Genomic DNA, 19934 nt, shown 5'->3' on the forward strand with positions numbered 1-19934 from the left:
TTTAATTACCCAGTCACACAGAACGCATATCTGAACTTCACAAATTGCTAAGTAGGAGGAAAGTTGAATTAAAAAGACCAACCACAATAATTCATATCACTTCAAACAACAATACCTAAATGTTTATTTTGTATTAGTATTTAGAATGCTTGACCTGTCAACCACAAACAACAGAAAATAGATGGCTGAATATAAGTAAGCCAAGTTACTCTTTAACATTACATTTCAGCTTCACAAAAACATTTGGAGAAAGCAAACAGGCAATGATAGACAGTAACACAAGATACAAAGATGCCACTCATTCATCAAGAAAATCTACAGTACATTAATTTACTGAAGATGAATTAGAGCTTGAATAAAGGTACAAACACCTACAAAAAAAAAAACTAAAATAATACAAAATGTATCTGTTAAAACCATTAAATGGTTAATTCTGCGTAAAACCATGTCTATCTCTAACAGGACAACATGCTCCGAATACCCATCATATTAAATGCATCTCACCTAAATGTCAAGTTGATAGCAGCTTGTTTTTTGTGATGACAGCTTGATCAATAAGGGCCCTTGATCTTTTACAAACAAGGTTTTCATTTTGTTTCAGTTACCGTTGTATTTAGGAATGTAGTATTGTGTCTGTAATCATATTTCACATGCATCCTCATCATGTGCATGGAAGCCATTTGTTGAACTGTGGATCCCGTTTGTGAAGATGGCTTTTTTCTTAGCCGCTACTTCTCCGTTGATGTAGGTGGAAGGTGGAGGCAGGAAGTTTCTCTTCAGCTTGTGCTCCAGAAGCATGTGATTCTGAGGAGGGAGGCCAATGCACGCTCTGGAAAAGACAAGGAGGTAGTCTTGCGTCAATTTCTGCCACAAAATTAACACTAGAATTTCACACCTGTACCCTGGCCACGGTCATATAAAGTATCTCTCTTCTATTGAATGTTATAATTTTATTAAAATTGTGTAAGGCAGCCTTAGGTAAAGAAAACCAATGCCTTCAAGTGGAAGGGAACCACACCTCATAACGTTTTCTATGCAGGCTCTCTGGCTGTGGAAGGCATTGATGATTGGAGTGCCTTTTGGGACCAGTGGGGCCTTGCAGAGGAAGGAGAGTAGTGCCAAGACACTGTGGAAGGACTGGAAGTCCTCCTCCCCCTGAGGCCGCACAGTCACACGCTGACAAAGCTCTGTTAGGATCACCAGGTCCAGGATGATGGGGCTGGCGAGCAGAGAATCCTGTTGCAATCAAAGACAGATGACAGATGAGTCTTCTGCATTGTGGATTAAACTATCAATTGAAATTCATGTAAACTGAGTAGATTTTTATATCTTGTGATGTAATAAATGGTAGCCGGTCAATACAGGTTTGCCCCTGAAACATGAAATAACTATGTCAGTGCCCCGCAGATTTACTGTAACTTTAATTTAGCTCCAAGACCTGCTAAGAAGGATTAACAGTAAACTCTGGCTCCTGAGCCCCCTCCTCCTCAACTACAGTCAGATAAAGGAGCACAGCTCAGCATGTTTAGTGGGCAGTCAGCAGTTTGCACTCTTAAGTCAGAAATGTTTGGTTATGACATTTTTAGATTTTGTTCATTTCTGACACATTTATTACAAAAAGTAGTGACCACCGACCTCACAGGTGTTGTGCATAGCAATAGTATTGTGCCCGCCCATCATGATTTCAGAGGTGTACTCGTCCATGGCACGCTTGCTGTCCCCCACATAAGGGACATACTTAATCACCACCTGAAACAACACACAGAGATAAGTTCCATCAGTTGTTTTCTGTCATTCGTCCACGTGGAGCTCATTCTCTTTTTGTGTCTGTGTCACTCACACAGTGGTCAGGCTTCTCTCCAGGCCGGTACAGGATGGGGTTTGACTGGACCATGTCGTCCACCACGTTGCTCTTGGAGATCTCCTTAGAGCGGAACTGCTGCGGAGCAGACAGGTTTTTCCCATCGTTGTTGCCGAGGTGGTTGTAGCTGACGATCGCGGTCGGCTGTCGAAGGCATAGGAACATGTTCAGATGTCTTTGTTTGAAAATAAAAAAAGTTGCTAGTGGTTACTGTTGTATGTTACTGAATTTTTTCATTTGTAAAATATTATTTTTGTCTAATGCCCGGTCAGAGGAAGTCAATTACCCTTTACTGACACCACTTCTCGTAGGTTCTTCTGATTAATTTCAAACAGCGCCACCCTTAGAGGATAAGTGGTGTAGATGATGCCTGGAAGGACTAACAATTTTTTATCATGCACCCTCAACAGCAGCAAGTGACTTTAATGTATTTCAGCTGACTCAGGTTGGTTGGAGGGGTGTGCTGTGCATTAAACCTTCATAGTAGCTGGTAATTATGTGGTTATCAGGACAATTACTATGCTGAAGATCAGCCTAACACCAGTTAGTAATCATATTTGTGATTTCAAAAGTAGTACCTGAGGTACAATTACCCCCTGTACTTTACAAATCCTTCAGAGGAGTGACCCTGTCTGTTTAGGATCCATTCATTACTTCAATAATCCACCCTCCTTCCCTCCATGCATCCTTTCTGTCACCTTGATCCCTGCGCTGACCAGGAAGTCCACCAGCACTGACTTGATCTTGGTCTGACCGGATTTGAAATCGTCCCCTCCAATGAACACGCCCTTCTGTATCGCCAGCTCGATGGCCCCTGGGACAAAAGTGTTTTGCGGGGAACCGTTGAGGTAAGCGCAGCCCTCCAGTATGCTTGCCACTGCAAAAAGAGTGGAGGGAGAAACCTCAGCTCCGGTCTGATGGTTATAGAAAGAAAAAATAAATCAGAAAAATGGCCATAACCAAGCATATCATTATATTACACAAAAGAGGAAAGCTCAACTCGCAGGGCTACATTTACCCTGAGAATCTCTTCATTTAATCTCCGGAGTGCGGCCTATTGTCGATTTTATGCCTATCAAACATTTAGTTATTTACTGAAGATCATAAGTCTGTGACATAGACGATTATCGTAGCTGACAGCAGTACAAGCCTGCTGAAGATTTGAGATTAAATAAAAACTCCACCAAGAGGCATCAATCATAATTTGCCTCACCCTGATCTGATATAAAAAGGAATAGCTGACTTTTTACTCATTATGGCATTTCATTCACAAATACACAGGGTAGTGTTAATCTCTTCATCCTCGGCGATTTCATAATCACTAAATGTGATGGAGGATTACTGTTTGGTCCTCAGCATTGGGAGAAATTTAATGTTGTATGGATGATTTATGTCTACAGGACAACAACATTCTGGACAATTAAAGCCTTTCATAGTAAATCCAGCGTCACGATTTGTACGTATGTTTTATGAATCTGGACGTTTCTGAGCCAAACTCTCTTCGCGGCTTCTGGTCTCACCTGGATTGCAGCTAGCAGATTTTTGGCGGTGTCATTGACCCCCGGTATGATATCACAGAAACGCTCAGTGTTCGCTGTCCACAGAACGATTACTTTGTCCACACCACTCGACAGGCGGAAGTCCCTGATGTCGGCTCTGATCCGCTCCATCTAGAGATTTGTATATTTCAGTTAAATAAAAAATGAAGCAAAAACAGTCTGGAGTGGAATAGAAGGCTGTAGATCAGGAAAAGCTCAAGTGGAATTAATAGCATTATTGATGGCTGCATTCCACTTAGAGCCAGAGAGCCAGACCCAGGGCTCCGTCGGTGTGCATGCTCACTCACTATTCTATTAATGTTTCATTAATAGAATAATTAAAAGCACCAGTGATCATTATTTATTTTTTCATGATTAATTTACTCCTGTGCTTTTTGTGCTTCAAAAACAGTCTAGTACCTGCTCTGCCAGGGTCCCAGGGAGGACATTGTCAGCTCTGCTCTCTTGGTTTGCAGCAATGAAGTCTGGGATATAGATGGACGGTCTGGGTTTCATGCGGCTCATGAGTGGTAGCAGCTGCTCTTGTAAGGACCATTCGAGAACTTGAGCTCTCTCCATAGCACAACCCAGATCCATAGAGGACACATCCCAGCCTAAAAAAGACAAACATACTTCAAGTCAAAAAGAAAAGTGCTTCTTGGTGGACGGGCTCTGGCCTCTACAGCTGCTCTGAGGTGAGAATATTCTGCTGTTTACTCTCACTTGCCTACTCACATACACACACATTCACTTCTCAGTTTCAATCTACAATTATCCCTACCATCAAAGACGATATCATCAGGGTGCACCATGGGTAGGAGGTCACGAAAGGGCACGTTGACGTCGCCTTCAGGCCCTGATCCCACGCAAACACAAGAAGCCTGCAGGAGGGAGCCGAAGTAATTTGCTTTCTAAAGAATGAGGAAGAGAGAGGAGAGAAAAACACTGTGAGTTCATTGATTCTAAGATTATTTTGACTGGTTTTAAGGTGTATTACAAATTAATCAAATGAAAAAATGGCAAAAATGGCAATCACAGGAACAAGGTCACAGAGGTAACAATGTGTTATGTCCATATAAAGGGAAATCTCAGAGAGCAGTAACAGTTAAGCTCTTAACACTCGACTGAACATGTCCGAAAAATCTGCTTTTAAGGAGACTCCACCACTGTATCAGGCGATATACTGGAAGTCTCTCTCTTCACTCACTGGTGTTGGCCTCAGGTTTCCACATCTTGTCTTAGTCTGGTTATAAAGGCTTTAGTCACCATTCAACCTTTTCCCCTCAAAAATTACACTTCGAAAAACAATAACTGTGGTGGTTTTCTATTTTAGCTCATAAGTGTCTTTTTGCTTAGTTCTTTTTCCAGTGGTTTGCATCTTTTTTTTTTTTTTTTTAACTTAAGTTTTTATTAAACTTTTCTTAGGCATGGTACATGGCAAATTAAACATGTTTCTTTATACAGGAACAAGTAGTATATGGTTGAGAATTGACTCTAATAACAGACTTTGCACATATTTGTCTCAAAAATAGGCAGCTATTACAAAACAAAGTGAGTACATAATGATATCCACTCATACCTTCATTGCATACCTGCACACCCCACCATACATGATATAGCATACATCATATAGACATGTTGCTGAGGTATACAGTATTACTGGATCCCACTTGGGAGAAACACAGCAAAACAATAAAACCAGAGTCCTAGTGGGGATCATTATTTACCTTTATGTAATTCCAAAACTTGTCCCAAGGGGTCACCCCCTCCTCCCTGTCATCACTCAATCTACTAAGCATACATTCATAGGATGCAGTTTCAGTCATTGCACATACCCATTCTTTTACCTGTGGAATTTCTGGCGCCTTCCAATGTCTTAAGATAACTCGGTTTGCATCTTTTTCAACACATGAATGTATTTGAAGTTACCTGGGATCCAGAAGTTACAGGATACATATTCTGCTCATGTTCAGGTTCATCATTTTAATTTAGTTTATTACGTGAAAAGGTTCACATCTTCTAATGTTCAGAATCCGCTGTCCTCATTCTGTCCATTGATGCAGCTCCTCTTTTCAGTCTCTGTCTGTAACCCCCCCCCCACCCCCAATAAAGGGAGTCAAATGCGTCACAATGCGTCTAAGTACCCGCTGGGCTATTGACAAGGTGTGCTTCAGGGGCAGTGTTTTCTGTTGGAAAGAAGATCTCCCTATACCTAAGACTTTGAGCTTTTTTTTTTACTTTGCAGAACTTTGAAATACACAAAAAACGTATAAGACACACAAGAGGAAAGGAGAGCTGAAAAAGCCTCATATATCACCTATAACTCCAGGCATTACAAATACTAAGTTACATTGTTCTGTGGATCGCCCGATAGTATGTAAACCAGCAGCTGATCCCTTGTTTGTATCTGCACAGGCACATGTGTTGCTCCGCTCACCTTCACTCCAGTCTTTGTCCTCCAGGTGAGACCCAGCTTGTTGGCCAGTACAGCTGCTGTGACTGTGGTGCCGTTGTTGCCACCCCAGCCCACCAGCATCACACCAAGCCGGGGAACACGCTTCTCAGTGCGAAACGTCATCTCGGTGGTTTTGGGGGTCACCTGTTTCCCGTACGGAGCAGAGTTAGGGGAAGATTGTATTTACAGAATGTACAGGATGCACATACACATACACAAAAATAGAGACTACGTTAGAATGGGATCACACTGACCTTTACAACAGTATCACATGGGTACTAGTATTATGTATCACCCGACAACTCAGCATTATATTTTGTTTTTACATGAACACTCTGCATGACTACTCTGTAGTAATTTACTTTATTGTAATATGAGTACTCTGTTATAATTATTATTTTATTAAATTAATTTTATTATGAAATATTTATATTAAATCGAAAACCCAATAGTAATTATAATTTTTTTTTTTACATGAGTACTGTATAGTAATTCCTATGATAGAACATACATACAAGTATAATCAGTTGCATGAATACTTTGTGGTAATTATTACTTCTTACATTATTACTTGAGTATTCATTCTGTTGTGATGAGTAATCAGTATTGCCTCATTCATTATGACGTGATGAGAAGCTAGTATCACTTCACTCATTGTGGCGTGATGAGTAGTCAGTATAGCTTCATTCATTAAGGGCTGATGAGTCAGTGTTCACTACTGATTACTGTGTAATCATGTGGTTAAGAGACAATGGGCTACTGCGTAGAGAGTAAGCTCACCGTCAGGTTGTTCCCCTCCCTGGTTACTGAAGAGGTGTGATAGGGATACTGAGCCACTATGTGAGTATCTGTGTACTTCACATTGGGGCTGTTCACATGAATGTTCACCGACATGGCTGAAGAAACTGGAAATAAACAGGAGACACATATTTCATTCAAAACTCTCTATCTCTTTGTCTGTCTGTCTCCCCCCCCCCCCCCCCCTCTCTCTCTCTCAGACGGTTAATGCTGCGTTTCCTGAACACGTACCTCCTCCCTGAACCACACTGACTGCGTCACATGATGGAAACACATGCAGAACTTTTCTCTGGAAATAAACAGGAGACACATATTTCATTCAAAACTCTCTCTATCTCTCTCTCTCTCTCTCTCTCTCTCTCTCTCTAACGGTTAATGCGTTTCCTGAACACACCCTCCTCCCTGAACCACGCTGCCTGCGTCACGTGATGGAAACACACGCAGAACATATCTATTTTACAGCGGAAGGAAATAGTCAACGTATTTGCTATGTCGTCATTGACCAGAATGAAAATGGACAAGTGAGTAATTTTTTTTTTACTACGCACCTCTGACGCAATAACACAAAAAAGGGCTCACCTTCACTTGGAGACGCCTTGGCGTGTCGTAGTAGATGAGGAAACAGTCTGACTGGTTCTCGCTTCAGTGTCTGGGTTGTCCAGTGTTCGTCTTCTCCTGCTCAGAATACTGCTGTGCTAAACTCTGCAAAGCTCGTGCGTACTGAAGTGATAATCTTCCGGCTGCTCGACAGCATCTCCGACACCGACCAATCACAGCGCTCCTTTCCTCTTATATAACCCGCGTGGATGTCAACCACGTCAGGGCCAGTTGTCAGGCTGCAGATCAGCTCATGGTTCATGCATGTTGTAGCACATGCATGTTCACACATGTTCACACAGGCTGTTATCCACATTATCAATGAGTCTAGTGTAAAGTACTGCACCGAGAGCAGGGAGCAAGGCCATTTACATGAAAGTTAAGAAAAGTTCCTGAATCCATTCATGATCGGTCACTTAATTCTGTTTCCATGGTGACACGACACTTTCCATTAAGTAAACTAAATTAAAAACAGAGTATTCTATCTCCCATGCAAGATTTACAGACCAGGGGTCTCATTTATAAAAGAGTGCGTAGGATTCATACTGAAAGAGTACGTAGGGGCTGAAGCCCCCCTAAAATGTTCTTCAGCCCCCCCAAATAATTATTGGGATTTTTTTTTTTTTTTTTTTTTTTTTTTTTAAATTAAACTATTGTTTAACACATGGACAAGTTATTTATAACTCTAACATGCTACATATGTCAGTGTGTTTCTGGTTTGTAGGTTTTCTCCCCCTTCAAATTACAATCCAATAGCCTCTCATCATACTTAACAATAAAATACCGGGCACTAGGACCTTGGGGAGTCTGCATCGCTGCTGCGCTGGGTTTCTCACTCTGCCAAGTAACGTCTCTCATCAAGACAGCAGGATTACAGCCAAGGAGTTTAGCTCATAGTAAATGATGCACGGAGTGAAATTGTAAGTACAGGTAGTTACAGAATGTGGCTATCTGTAGTTGTTAACGATTAAATTTAGGTTTACTTGAGGCAAATGAAAGGGAATATTGCAGGGGCGTTGTTAGGCCTGTTTTAGGGGGGCTGTTCTTCAGCCCCCCCAAATAATTATTGGGATTTTTTTTGTTAACGATTAAGTTTAGGTTTACTTGAGGCAAATGAAAGGGAATATTGTAATGAGCTATGTTAACACTAAGCTAGATAGCTAGCTTTTTGGTTAGAAAATGTCTCCAGTGAGCGGAATGGAATGCACTGAACATTCATGTTTTCTCAATGGTATGACTATGGCCATGGAAACATGATTACATTTTCTAAAATCTCCTGTGGATTGGATTCTATTTTTGAAATAATTTGAATGTATTTTTGTGTATCTTATTCCCTTCTGCTCATAATACAACAAATAAACAACTCAGAAGTTGACACTGGCAGGTCCATTCTCCATTCATTGTGTGTGGTCCCTTTAAGAAGTAGGATTTGGAAGTGACGCGGATATGAAAACTAGTATATCTGTCTTTCCTTTACAAGTAGGAAAATTATTTCTCTCTATTTGAGAAAAGTTCATATTTGTGTTATTTCACTGTCACCCTGAAATTTTGTCTCTTCTGTTATCTTATACTGAATGAATGCAAGCAAAGATACAGAGAAAAATCACACTCTGTCTGATTGAACCAATCTATGAACTGTCTGAAACAATGGATATCCGCAGCCCCAAATGAGCCCAAAAAAATTGGTGCGCGCTGGACGCGCAAACATTCAGCATCCTTATGGGCTAAGCCCCCCCTTTCTTTCAAAATTAGAAACGCCCCTGCAGTAAGATGACCTACACATTCATCCACAGTATAACAATACTATTCAACTATCAGTTTTATTGAAAGGTTGTAAAGGGAATGGCATCACTGTGCATCCTGGTGAAGATATGGGGAAGAGAGAGGGGTGGGGGAAGTGTTTGAGTCCACAAAAAACTGGTGAAAGTTCATCCTTTTCCAAAGGAGACAATGTTGTCATAACTCCACTGTGAATTGTCCTATCACCACCAAAACTCTGTCACATGACCAGAATCCAAGCCTGAACAGCTCTATGTGTCAATATTACCTCAACATCACAGTGCAACCTACTGATTCGCCATGAAACAGGAAGTACTTTGTAAATCCACTTTGCATTATCCAACCGGCCTCCAAATTCTTACCTATGATCAGGATCCCGACCTGAAGAGGTCCACATATTAATTAGGGTCATAGCGCCACCTACTGATCAGTGTGAAAATGAAGTTTTTTTTAACATTTTCCAATTGATACAAAATTGCTCACGCTACAACTATCATTACCATTTCCTGAGTTTGACGTAATACTTTAGGTGTTTCCTCCATCTGACCCGCGAACACCAAAAATAAAGTAATAGCGTTGGCTCCGACAATTTAAAAACAGAAAGAGTCACATTAAAGTTGCTGAGATATCTTGATTTAAATTCAATGCAACTTGATAACATCTTTAATTCGGGCTGCGATCAAGTGATAGATAATAATAAATCAATCTTTTCTTTGCCCCAGTATTCATTACTCTGAAGCACCTGATTATAAACTGTAAATCTGTTGCTTCAGGGTTATACATTATACTTCCCGAAACAATCTGTGTTAAAAACGTCCTCAAATTCACTAAAAACGCGACGAGAACAGAGACTTTGATAAACCACGCAGATAGCGCGTGTGACGTCACGGTCGCTCCACGCCTCCTCTGATTGGAGGGCGTGTGTTCACGTAGCAACGGTCCGGAAGATGTCGCTGAGGCCAGTCCTGAGAAACTTCCGCCTTAAGTTGTAAAGAAAACACAGCAGCTAAAAGGCGACGGACGGCGGAACCAGCCCGATTGAGACGTCAGGCCCCAGGTAGATATGAGTCCACGTCGGACACGCGTACACCGACTCGCACACGTCACCCGAAGCGGTTCGTTGATCACCATCAGAGTGCAAATGTACGATTTGCTGCAGCTAGCACGTAGGCTACGCTGCTCACTGCTAGCAGCTCGCTACCCTCGACCTGCTCGGCCACAGGCCTCAGCTGTGAGCCTTGAACGGTCAGATCGAGCTTCGTTTGTCACCGTTCACACTCGACTGTCGGCCCCACGCTGGATTGTAACAGTGTGTGACTCCGGATTAACAGGGCAGAGTTCAGTTAGCCTCACATGAGCTGTTCGGTAGCTATGCCCAGTTAGCCGAGTAGCTGCCTTGTGTAGCCTTCCACTCAGGCAGCCGTGGTGTCTGACACTGTAGCTCACAAACAGGGATGTTATCGTTCAATCTTTGACACTATGTCGACTCTTAATGACACACGTACACAGCTAGCCGGAATGCTAACCTTTAAGTAAGCTAGCAACTGTGCTAAACGTTACTCTCCCAGTCAAGTCCCCCAGCCCCAGACTCTGTCAGTACAACGTAACGTCTTGGAAACAGCCATCGAGCCATTGTGTGTTGTTTTATTGTTGTTGTGTTTTCTTGATGCTCAAACGGTTTGATGTGTGTTGAAGTTGCTCTTTGGTCTTGCTGTCAGTCGTCGGGTGATCGATCTGTAACAGTGGAAGTGCCGCTCCCTCCTCCAGGCTCAACATGTCCCCTCTTCCTGCTGGTTGCAAAGATAGAACCATAAGTTGATCAATAGATAACTGATCTGCAACTATTGTAATAATGCACTGTTTAAAAAATATATGTCTCTAAAAGGCTGGGCCACAAAACAATATAAATAATTATTACAATATTATTTTCATCAATAGCGATATAATAAAGGTTCAAAATCAATCAACAAAATGTTGTTTCATTCTCTGCCCATAGAATCACAATTCAAACTCTTCAAACTTCAAATTGTGATAATTGTCAATGTCGACTGATATGAAATTTTGATGTAATCTTTCTCCCAGCTTTAGTTTCTAGCCTCTGGAATATAAGGATTGGAGGTTTTTCTTGGTTCGATATATTTTTTGGGACTAACAAACTAAGACATTTGAATGCAGGAAATTATAAGAGGCATTTTTCTCTGTTTACCTTAATTTTGTAGACAAATTAATATGTGACGAAAACCATTTGCATGCAACAATATAAGGAAATTCAGTACAGATATTCCAAAAATGTTTAGATCATGTAGATACAGTCAATATCATAGCTTGTCCTTACAGCGAGTGTTGAGTCGTTCGTGTTTTATCTGTAAAATGTTATACATGTGCTGATACCAGGTACTGATCTCATACAACTGCTCTCCTATATTTAAGGTCTTATTGCCTGTCTGAACTGAGTGGAATCATTTTTATGTTTGGTAATGGTAACATAACAATGCCGATGGAGGGATGTACCACCAGTTACAAGCCACAGTAGCTGAATGAATGCAATAAATAGCTGACACACAACATATTTATAGACACTGACCAGTAAAATAGTATTTGATTTGGATGTGTGATCATAGCCGGCACTTGATCGACTTCATCATGTCAGGATAAGCACCAGTAAATCGATATAGTGTATGTAGGTACTCTATGTTTTAAAAATAAAATATCAATAGTCTTTCTCTTTTTCTTTTTTTTCAGGCTCTTGACGCTCTGGAGCTTTTGTGGTTTTCAGAGTGTGTGTGAGTGTGTGTGTGTGGCTGAGTGTATGTGTGAGTGTGTGTGAGCTGCACTTTCCTGCTGACAGTTTGACCAAGAGCTGCTCCTCCCTGGAGGATGACAATGGAGGAGATGAAGAATGAAGCGGAGACAAACTCCATGGTATCCATGACGCTGTACGCCGTGATGTACCCAGTTTTCAACGAGGTAAAAACATCCAGTGCTGACAAATTTTGGCTTTCGCAATTAGTTTGCTGAAGCATTCTTGACTGCTTGGTCAGTATTGTGTTAAATACCATTCGTTCTTAGAGGATTAGTTTGACCTTTGTATCACCAGTTGAAGAGTTGTTTTTTTTTCATCATCACTAAGTCTTTTGTGTTACTTGGACAAAAAAGGGGGAAAGTGAGGTCCCTCCATAGCAATAAAGTATTAATTAAAACACCATTTAGGAAGGTGTGAAGTTAGTTTGTGTGTCACTCAATAAGCTGGTATCGTGTATGCATTGTTGAGTCGTGCTTAAAATCACAGAGAAACATAAATATATGTACATAAACTGGAAGATTAACAGAGATAGACATTAGGGCTTTAGGAAAAAAAATTCGGGAGATATAATTTGAATATTACAAATGTTTATACCATTTAATTACTGTACTTAGAATTGAAGTTTGTTATAATTTATTTTATTCATGTTTTAGCTCTGTAGCTCAGGCTTGACCTCTGTCACTGATTTTCTGCGTCAGTTGGCTGCAGCGCTTCTGCTTCCAGCCCTGTCTTTCTACATTTAACTCACCGCTCCTGTACACGTGCTACATAGTCATGATAGGCTACATTTTATTAAAGATTTCATAAAAGATTCAAACAAGATAAGGTTAGAAGAGATAAGATAAACTTAATTGGTTTCACGCCTGAGAAATGAACTTGAAAAAGCAGCAGATGGTCAGATAGAGGTAGACAACATGTACACAATATACACCTTCCACTACAGAAGGGAATATTATTTGAAAAGAAATGAAGTGCAGTGGTATGCAAGATGATTGCTCGAGCATGTATACTGTGTTTGTGCATTTTATATATGAGAAATGTGCACATATACTGGCATATACAGACTGTTCTTAGTATATAGGCTGGTATGGTATACAATATAGAGAGTAGAAAAAAGGTGTGGAATGGATATAAATAGAATATAACAAATAGGGTATAGAAGAACGCTTATACACATTAAAACTTGTAGTTAAAATGTATTTGACAACTATTATAGTTCCAGCAAAAATGTCATACAATGCGATTCCCATTATTCTCAATATACGATAATATAGTGACAAATGTATTTTTTCCTACAATTGCCTACTTTGTTACTTCAGCATTAATCCTGTTTTGTGTCTCTCTTTTGTCTGAGCATTAAAGTGTAACTTTGCACCCCTGCAACCTCTAGTCAAATGTTAGGCCAGGTGTTATGTCCAGACTTTTTCAGTAAAGTTCTGTGTTCTTCCCTTTGTCTCCATCAGCTGGAGAGGATCAACCTATCAGCAGCTCAGACGCTCAGAGCAGCCTTCATTAAGGTAAGACTGTGCATGGATCAGATGACCTGAACCAACACCTGACTTATCACAACTTCCTGACTGTCATTACCTCTTATAATAAGATTAAGATACATTTATTTATCCCACACACATGCACAATCATGCACAGGCACACTCATGCAAGGGGGAAATTTAACCTCTGCTTTTAACCCATCTGGTGCCAGACACACAGAGCAGGGTAGGGAGAATCCTCTTGGATTTTTGGACAGATCAATTCAGGTTCGTCTTTTTGTTGTTTCTCTGTGGAGTCGAACCAGTGACCTTTTCTGCCCATAGTCCAAGTTTCTACCACTAGTCCTCCGCCTCTCCATAATAACATACTTAGGTTGCGGTCTGTGGTCAAAACCAGTAACTTTTCCATTCCAGGGTGACATAACCACAACTGCAAGTGTTGTCTGTTGTAAATTTCAGACAATGAAAAAGGAAACAGAATGATACACTGTTGAATAATACACCAGTTGAAGCTCAGTATTCCTGTGTAACACTTATCAGCAGTTAAGCTGTAATGGTGCATTTAAGGAAATATACTGTTTATTACTTGAGATTTATTCTTATACATAAGGCCGTGAGTTACTTTGATCATTGTATCATTTTACACATTAAAGTAAATGCTGAGATTTCAGGGCTCTGCCACTTCTCTAAAACAGGATTATAGGGTTTGGAATCAATGAACTTCTTCTGATAATTGTCTGGTCTTTTGAAAGGGCACAAAATATCTTCATATGAATATTCACAGATCAACAGGTAATCTCATCAGATGTCTGACATTATGCAATCAGTTATTCATACTCGGAAGTTTACTATCATAAATCAAAACAACTCATCTGAGAACCAGATCACCTTTTTAATGTTTGCTGAATGAACTAAAGTGATTGATTAATTTATGATCAGATTATTTACTGATTAATTTTCCTGTTGATTCTGCCACAAGCTTGGAGACACAGATGACCAGAGAGCTTATCGAAACTAATGAGACTCGTCTAAATTTTAAATTTTAAACAAAGACGAGCTGTGAAATCTCAACCCAGAGTGTTCGTTCTAAACCTTCCACCACAGGTTCAGTCCAACATCCTGGTTCACCTTTAATTATTATAGTGACATAAATGATGCACATACATTTAGATTTTTACCTTTCAAATAAAAAGGGTTTAATTATCTGGTAACACGTATTATCAATGTGTTTGTTGCCAACTAGAACCTGATTTTCATTTTTTTCCCCTGCAGCATTTACTTTGAGGACAGTCCCGTTATAACTGATAAGAGTGATGAAGGCTAAGAAAATAAAATAATAAAATTCAGGTTGCAAAAAACAATATTTAGATTACATGATGGCGAATGCATGACATTGATGATATGAAAGCTGGGCTGTGCCGCGTGATGAAAAAATGAATATGAGATTTTAAAACAAAGTGAAAGAGGTATGAGATGGGGCAGCTCTGTGGCCCAAAATCTTTCAGTCTGTGCCACAAGCAGATGAGGGAGGGATCACAGCAGAGACGGCCGTAACGTTTCGTTATTTATTTATTTATTTGCAAGTGAGGGCTCAGCTGGTTTCAAGCCCGTAGGAGAAGGCGGAGTTTTGTCTGCTGCCGCTCAAGGTCTCTCACGAAGGAGCCCATTCATCATTCCTGCTCCCTCTCTTTAAAGTCTTAACCCTGCTCATGAGGGAAAAACAATGCACAGTTGTAATAAACTTTGAAATGAGAAATCAAAGCCTTGTTAGTCTTGTGCTCTCTGTGCCTCTTGAATACAGTAAAAACTGCCCCTGAGCAAGGCATTTTACCCCCCCAGCATCTCCTCCCCGGGCACGGTCCATGGCTGCCCACTGCTCTGTGTGTTCACTGTGTGTGTTGTGACCTGGGTGCTGTGTTCACACAGATGGGTCAAAAGCAGTCTAATGTCTATTTTTTTTGTTTTTTGTTGCTGATTTGAAAATGTATCTGTTCAAACAGTGAGTTTTGTGAGCCTAGTTGTTTCATTTACATAAATGAAGAATATGTGAAGTCATAAAAAGTTTATTTTAGTCTTACCCTTTATCAGTTGTGATTTTACAAGTGATGCCTGACCGGTTGACATCATATAACATATATGTTTGCATTGCCACGATGCACAGGAACAATAGACACACAGTTGACATACATCACCTCTGCACCGCTGCTGATGACTGGCAGCGTTTTCCGTTGTTGGAGATGTGATCAACTTACAGCGGTTTTACAATGGCAACTGTGGGTCTTTTGTTCACTCACTGATTGGTGTCTCTGCGGCCCTGATGCTCCAAGTTTAAATTATTCAGGAGGAAAGCTTTTGTGTGTCCACCTGAACTGCCCATAGAGGACTTCTGACGTTCAGTGAACTTCTGACGTCGTTCTCTCATAGCCCCCAAGCCTCCTCTTGCTTGTGCTGCCCCTGATTTCCCTCTCACTTCCTGTGATCTCGTCTTTTGTCAGGCGGAGAGGGAGAACCCTGGTTTGACCCAAGACATCATAATGAAGATCTTGGAGAAAAAGAATGTCCAAATCAACTTCACTGAATCGCTACTCCGCATGGCAGCGGATGATGTGGAAGGTAAATATCTTGTTTGATAGAAAGATGTTCTGAGACATCCTATCCTATCCAGCCTACCCTGTCTCCGGTAAACACAAGTGTTTGTTCTATTCTGACTCAGCCATCTGGGTGTTTTTGTGCATCTGCTTACTCACCTACATGATCGAGGCTCCTGGATATATTCTGCAAACCCCCTTTTTCCTGCAGATTTCATGATTGACCGGCCTGAGCAGGAGTTCCAGGATCTAAATGAGAAGGCCAGAGCTCTGAAACACATCCTCAGCAAAATCCCCGATGAGATCAATGACAGAGTACGCTTCCTACAGACTATCAAGTGAGTGTGAGCACGTACACAGGCAAGCACGTCATGCCATATTTAAAACACAAGTGTGCACTGTTAGAGATCAGAGAATGTATTAGAGCCCAATCAATATATTGTCAAAAATCGACAGCTATAAGTCTTTCACAGACAAATCTGTACTTTATAGTTATCAATATGTCCAAAAATCCATATGGTCGGGCTCGACAATTAATCACAAATAAATATATGTAATGTACACATAACAACTTAAATACTGATCTTATGTATAGTGCACAGGCTCTTCTTAAAATATCTTTAACTTCTCCAACATTGTATTTCATGTGTGTCAGCATTTAGCTCCAAACACACATAGGCACACACACTTGAGACTCATTTTGATTCAATAAAACTAGTATCCAACTGTGTAATATTATACTACACAGGATCGCATATGAATTTCATATAGATGTACATTTATTTATATGGTACACATAAGCCTCTTAATTTTTATACCATTTCATATAACGTCTGCCCAGCTTTCCATCATTATTCCATATAAGCTGATTGTGACCATCACACATTTCCCAAGAATGCAGTGTAATGTCTTCCGATGTCTCAGTTTGTTCCATCAGAAAAATCCAAAGGTTTTCAGTTTTTACAATGGTGAAAAGCTGAGAAAAGTAGCTAATCTTTCGTTTGGAGAGAATGATCATGCCCTTTCTCCATCCAAAAATAGATAAGTGAAAGATGAAAATAGAGGCTGATTATTTTTCTGACAAGTCTGACAAGCTACAAATCCTTTCTTCCCTGAAACTTTCAGCTTTAAAAATGCACATTATCCACTAGACCAACAAATACAAAACCAGCTAGGGTAGTGATTCATTCTTCATGTTTCTGACGAGCATTGCTGTTCTTTGTTTTTCCATCATGAAAATGTTATGACCCTGCTGCTACAGAGCGTTAATGCCAGAGGTAACATTCTACCAAAGATTATTCTTATAGAACCGCTACGTTTGAGGTTTTTGGCAACAGTGAGCCGCCGTTACAAGACAAAACAGGAAATGGAGGAGACAAAAAAAACGAGGTCACATGAGGTCAATACACATTTAGAAAAGCTTTCATGAGAAAGAGGGAAGTGGAAATATTACATGTTCTCTACAGACATCACTTACCCTGACAAGTCTTGTTGACTTTGCCTGATTCTAACTGTTATTACCTTTTTGTTACCGACAGAGACATAGCCAGCGCCATAAAAGAGCTCCTGGACACAGTCAACAATGTCATTAAGAAGTATCAGTACCAGAATCGCAGAGTGAGTGACACACGCAGACACACAAATACACACCTGTATACAGTTAAAAACGTGTTCTTGTTTCACAATGACATTTCTGTGTCTTTTTTTATTTCTGCTTATCAAGGCCCTGGAACACCAGAAAAAGGAGTTTGTGAAATACTCCAAAAGTTTCAGCGACACCCTCAAAACATACTTCAAAGACGGAAAGTAAGTGTAACCGGGCGACTGTGTGTGATTCAACGTATATTTGCACTGTAATTATTGTGTTCGAATATGCTTGGCAACTTTACAATGACAATTAGATTATTGGATGTTGTGGCCAAAAAAAAGTCACACTTTGGCTATTTGTTTTTTACAGTGTTTAAAAATACGAGATACTATGTGTTAACTAGGAAGCTTTAGAAGTGCTGTTAGGTTTGATAGGTTACTTTAAAAAAGGTACTGAGGTAATTGTTTCCTCGTGTTTCCAAATTTCGTGCCAAGCTGAGCTGCTGCTGGCTGTGGCTTCATTTTTATCAACGAACATGGAGTAGATGGTTTATGTGCTTCATTGCAGCCAGCCACCAGGGGGCGATCAAGATGATTTGGTCTTCACTTTCGGAAGGCTGTCTAGTCGTCAATTAGGTTGATAAGATAAATGTAATTGACAGGTCTTCACAGTTTCGATAACAACACAACATGATAAGTTTCATAAGGACATGCTGTATATTAATGTTGCTGGTTAGACATTAAACTGAGTGTATTTTTAAAAGTGTTTTTCTGGATATCATGCCAATGTTATCAAATCATCCATCTGCTCATACACTTCTTAATTCATCATCCGACTTTTTATGAAGGACCAAGAGAGCACTCGAGGGCAGGACTGTTAGCCTGAAGTGACTCCGCTGGTCACTTATTAGTCTTTGAATGTCTTGGCAGAAACGGCTCCATTCATGCTGTTTCCCCAGCAATACTTCTCCAGTTGTTTAGACAGTGTTCGGGCCTTTATCTGTTCTGTTTTCTCAAGTTGTTGTTTTTCCTCGTTTCCTAGGGCGATAAATGTCTTCATCAGTGCAAACCGGCTCATCCACCAAACCAACCTCATACTGCAGACCTTCAAACCCGTTGCCTAGCCCTCTGAGACCACTGAGTCCCCCCCCCCCCCCCGTGTCCTGTGGGGAGCAACTGCTAGAATGGTGGAAGCTTGAAGAGCGCCTGACCCATATATGTAAATTAGAAAGAGTTGATTTTAGGGTTGGGGGGGTCGATTCCGTTGGAGTCGAGATTCTAGATTCCAGTTCAAGAGACTGAAAAGTGCCATTTGTTTTTTCAGTGAGGATTTTCCAGTCTTGAAGTGGAACTGAATGGGCCCAAAGTCTTGGTTGTTTGATTGATTTTATTTGGACAGTTTTAATTTATAACCCTGGTCTTTGGTTGGGAGTAGGTGAGGCGAGGTGTTTATTAAAGACTAATTGCCATTTTTCTAATATATTCATGTTGATCATTTTACTTTTAGCTTTTCAGACATGGCTACACAGCATTAAGTACGGGGCCCGTCTCAGCCGTCTACACTGGTTTTCTCTTCTCGCCTCCCATTTGTGTCTTTTTCGCCATGGTCTGTACGCGCAGGATCGACAAAGGCACCTGACCGCAGGTGAAAAAGCTGCAAGGAGAGGAGAGGAAACAGTGCTGGACATTTAGGAGGCAGACTCAGATTTAATTTCTCTTTATTATCAGAAGACAGAAAGCCAAATGACTTCCAGCACAGTGTGCGCCTTACCAAGTCCTGTAACATTCCCTCCTCTCAGAGTGTAATGAAGTGGAGCCAGTCCCTGCTGTTGGGGGATGTAGAGAGAGAAATGAAAGTTCTGTATTTAACTGATATCTGGTTGCAAATGTTCAATAAATAGTTTCCAAATGATGATGCTTTTTTAAATGTGTCCGAGTCCAATATGTGTGCAGTGACATCTTTGTTCATGGTCATGGAAAGGAGTTTAATTTAAGGGGTTAGTCTTTTTTTTGTCCTCTTATTTCTTCTTTGGCTGAAATAACGTAGAAAGAAAACTTTATTATGAAAGAGGTTCTGTAAGGCTAATGTATTGTACTGCATTAGTGTAAGCTAGGTGTAACTATAGACTGGCAACTGAGTCAGCATTGCACTTGTATAACACACAGTATATAAAGTTGGATTACATGTCTCCACTCCCACTTTCCAGAAATCAAGCCAAAATATCTCGGATGCGAATGCCCCCATATTGCACATATGGAGCTGGAGTCGCTGCTGTCAATCGTGACCCCATTATTAAAGCATCATTTAAAGATATGACAGACACTACAATAAGTAGTTACATTCACAAATGCCTGACTGCGATAAATTCAGAGTTATCCCGTCCGTGCAGTCCCGTCCATCAGCCCTGCCCCTCCGAGTTCAGCAGTCCCGCTCTCTT

General features: G+C 40.6%; 2 protein-coding genes across 2 annotated transcripts; one reads left to right on the plus strand and one right to left on the minus strand.

Annotated features, from left to right (window-relative positions):
- Window positions 1-144: 144 nt before the first annotated feature.
- LOC133015818 (inositol-3-phosphate synthase 1-A-like) lies at window positions 145-6937 on the minus strand. The gene is made up of 11 exons (XM_061083092.1): window positions 6884-6937; window positions 6635-6759; window positions 5837-5998; window positions 4181-4310; window positions 3820-4013; window positions 3382-3531; window positions 2560-2775; window positions 1841-2005; window positions 1636-1749; window positions 1019-1236; window positions 145-829 (listed from the first exon to the last, which is right to left on the minus strand). Exons 2-11 carry the CDS (start codon window positions 6746-6748, stop codon window positions 640-642), a joined length of 1653 nt encoding a protein of 550 aa, XP_060939075.1. The 5' UTR covers window positions 6749-6759; window positions 6884-6937; the 3' UTR covers window positions 145-639.
- Window positions 6938-9954: 3017 nt separating this feature from the next.
- Window positions 9955-19423, plus strand: LOC133015236 (programmed cell death protein 10). Its single transcript, XM_061082391.1, has 8 exons — window positions 9955-10085; window positions 11771-11995; window positions 13295-13348; window positions 15817-15934; window positions 16121-16247; window positions 17448-17526; window positions 17633-17715; window positions 18539-19423. The coding sequence occupies exons 2-8, from the start codon at window positions 11906-11908 to the stop codon at window positions 18618-18620; spliced, it is 633 nt and encodes a 210-aa protein (XP_060938374.1). The 5' UTR covers window positions 9955-10085; window positions 11771-11905; the 3' UTR covers window positions 18621-19423.
- Window positions 19424-19934: the final 511 nt, after the last annotated feature.

The sequence above is a fragment of the Limanda limanda genome, chromosome 12 (assembly GCF_963576545.1).
Source record: "Limanda limanda chromosome 12, fLimLim1.1, whole genome shotgun sequence".
NCBI classification, from domain to species: domain Eukaryota; kingdom Metazoa; phylum Chordata; class Actinopteri; order Pleuronectiformes; family Pleuronectidae; genus Limanda; species Limanda limanda.

Bases quoted from the DNA above. Each gene is read 5' to 3' on its own strand.
- LOC133015818 (XM_061083092.1), bottom strand. From the start codon at position 6,748: ATGTCGGTGAACATTCATGTGAACAGCCCCAATGTGAAGTACACAGAT. The intron at 3,532-3,819 runs GTACTAGACTGT...ACAAATCTCTAG, and splicing joins CTGGGACCCTGGCAGAGCAG to ATGGAGCGGATCAGAGCCGA. The intron at 2,776-3,381 runs GTGAGACCAGAA...TATAACCATCAG, and splicing joins ATCTGCTAGCTGCAATCCAG to ACCGGAGCTGAGGTTTCTCC.
- LOC133015236 (XM_061082391.1), top strand. From the start codon at position 11,906: ATGACAATGGAGGAGATGAAGAATGAAGCGGAGACAAACTCCATGGTA. The intron at 13,349-15,816 runs GTAAGACTGTGC...GTCTTTTGTCAG, and splicing joins TCAGAGCAGCCTTCATTAAG to GCGGAGAGGGAGAACCCTGG. The intron at 15,935-16,120 runs GTAAATATCTTG...TTTTTCCTGCAG, and splicing joins GGCAGCGGATGATGTGGAAG to ATTTCATGATTGACCGGCCT.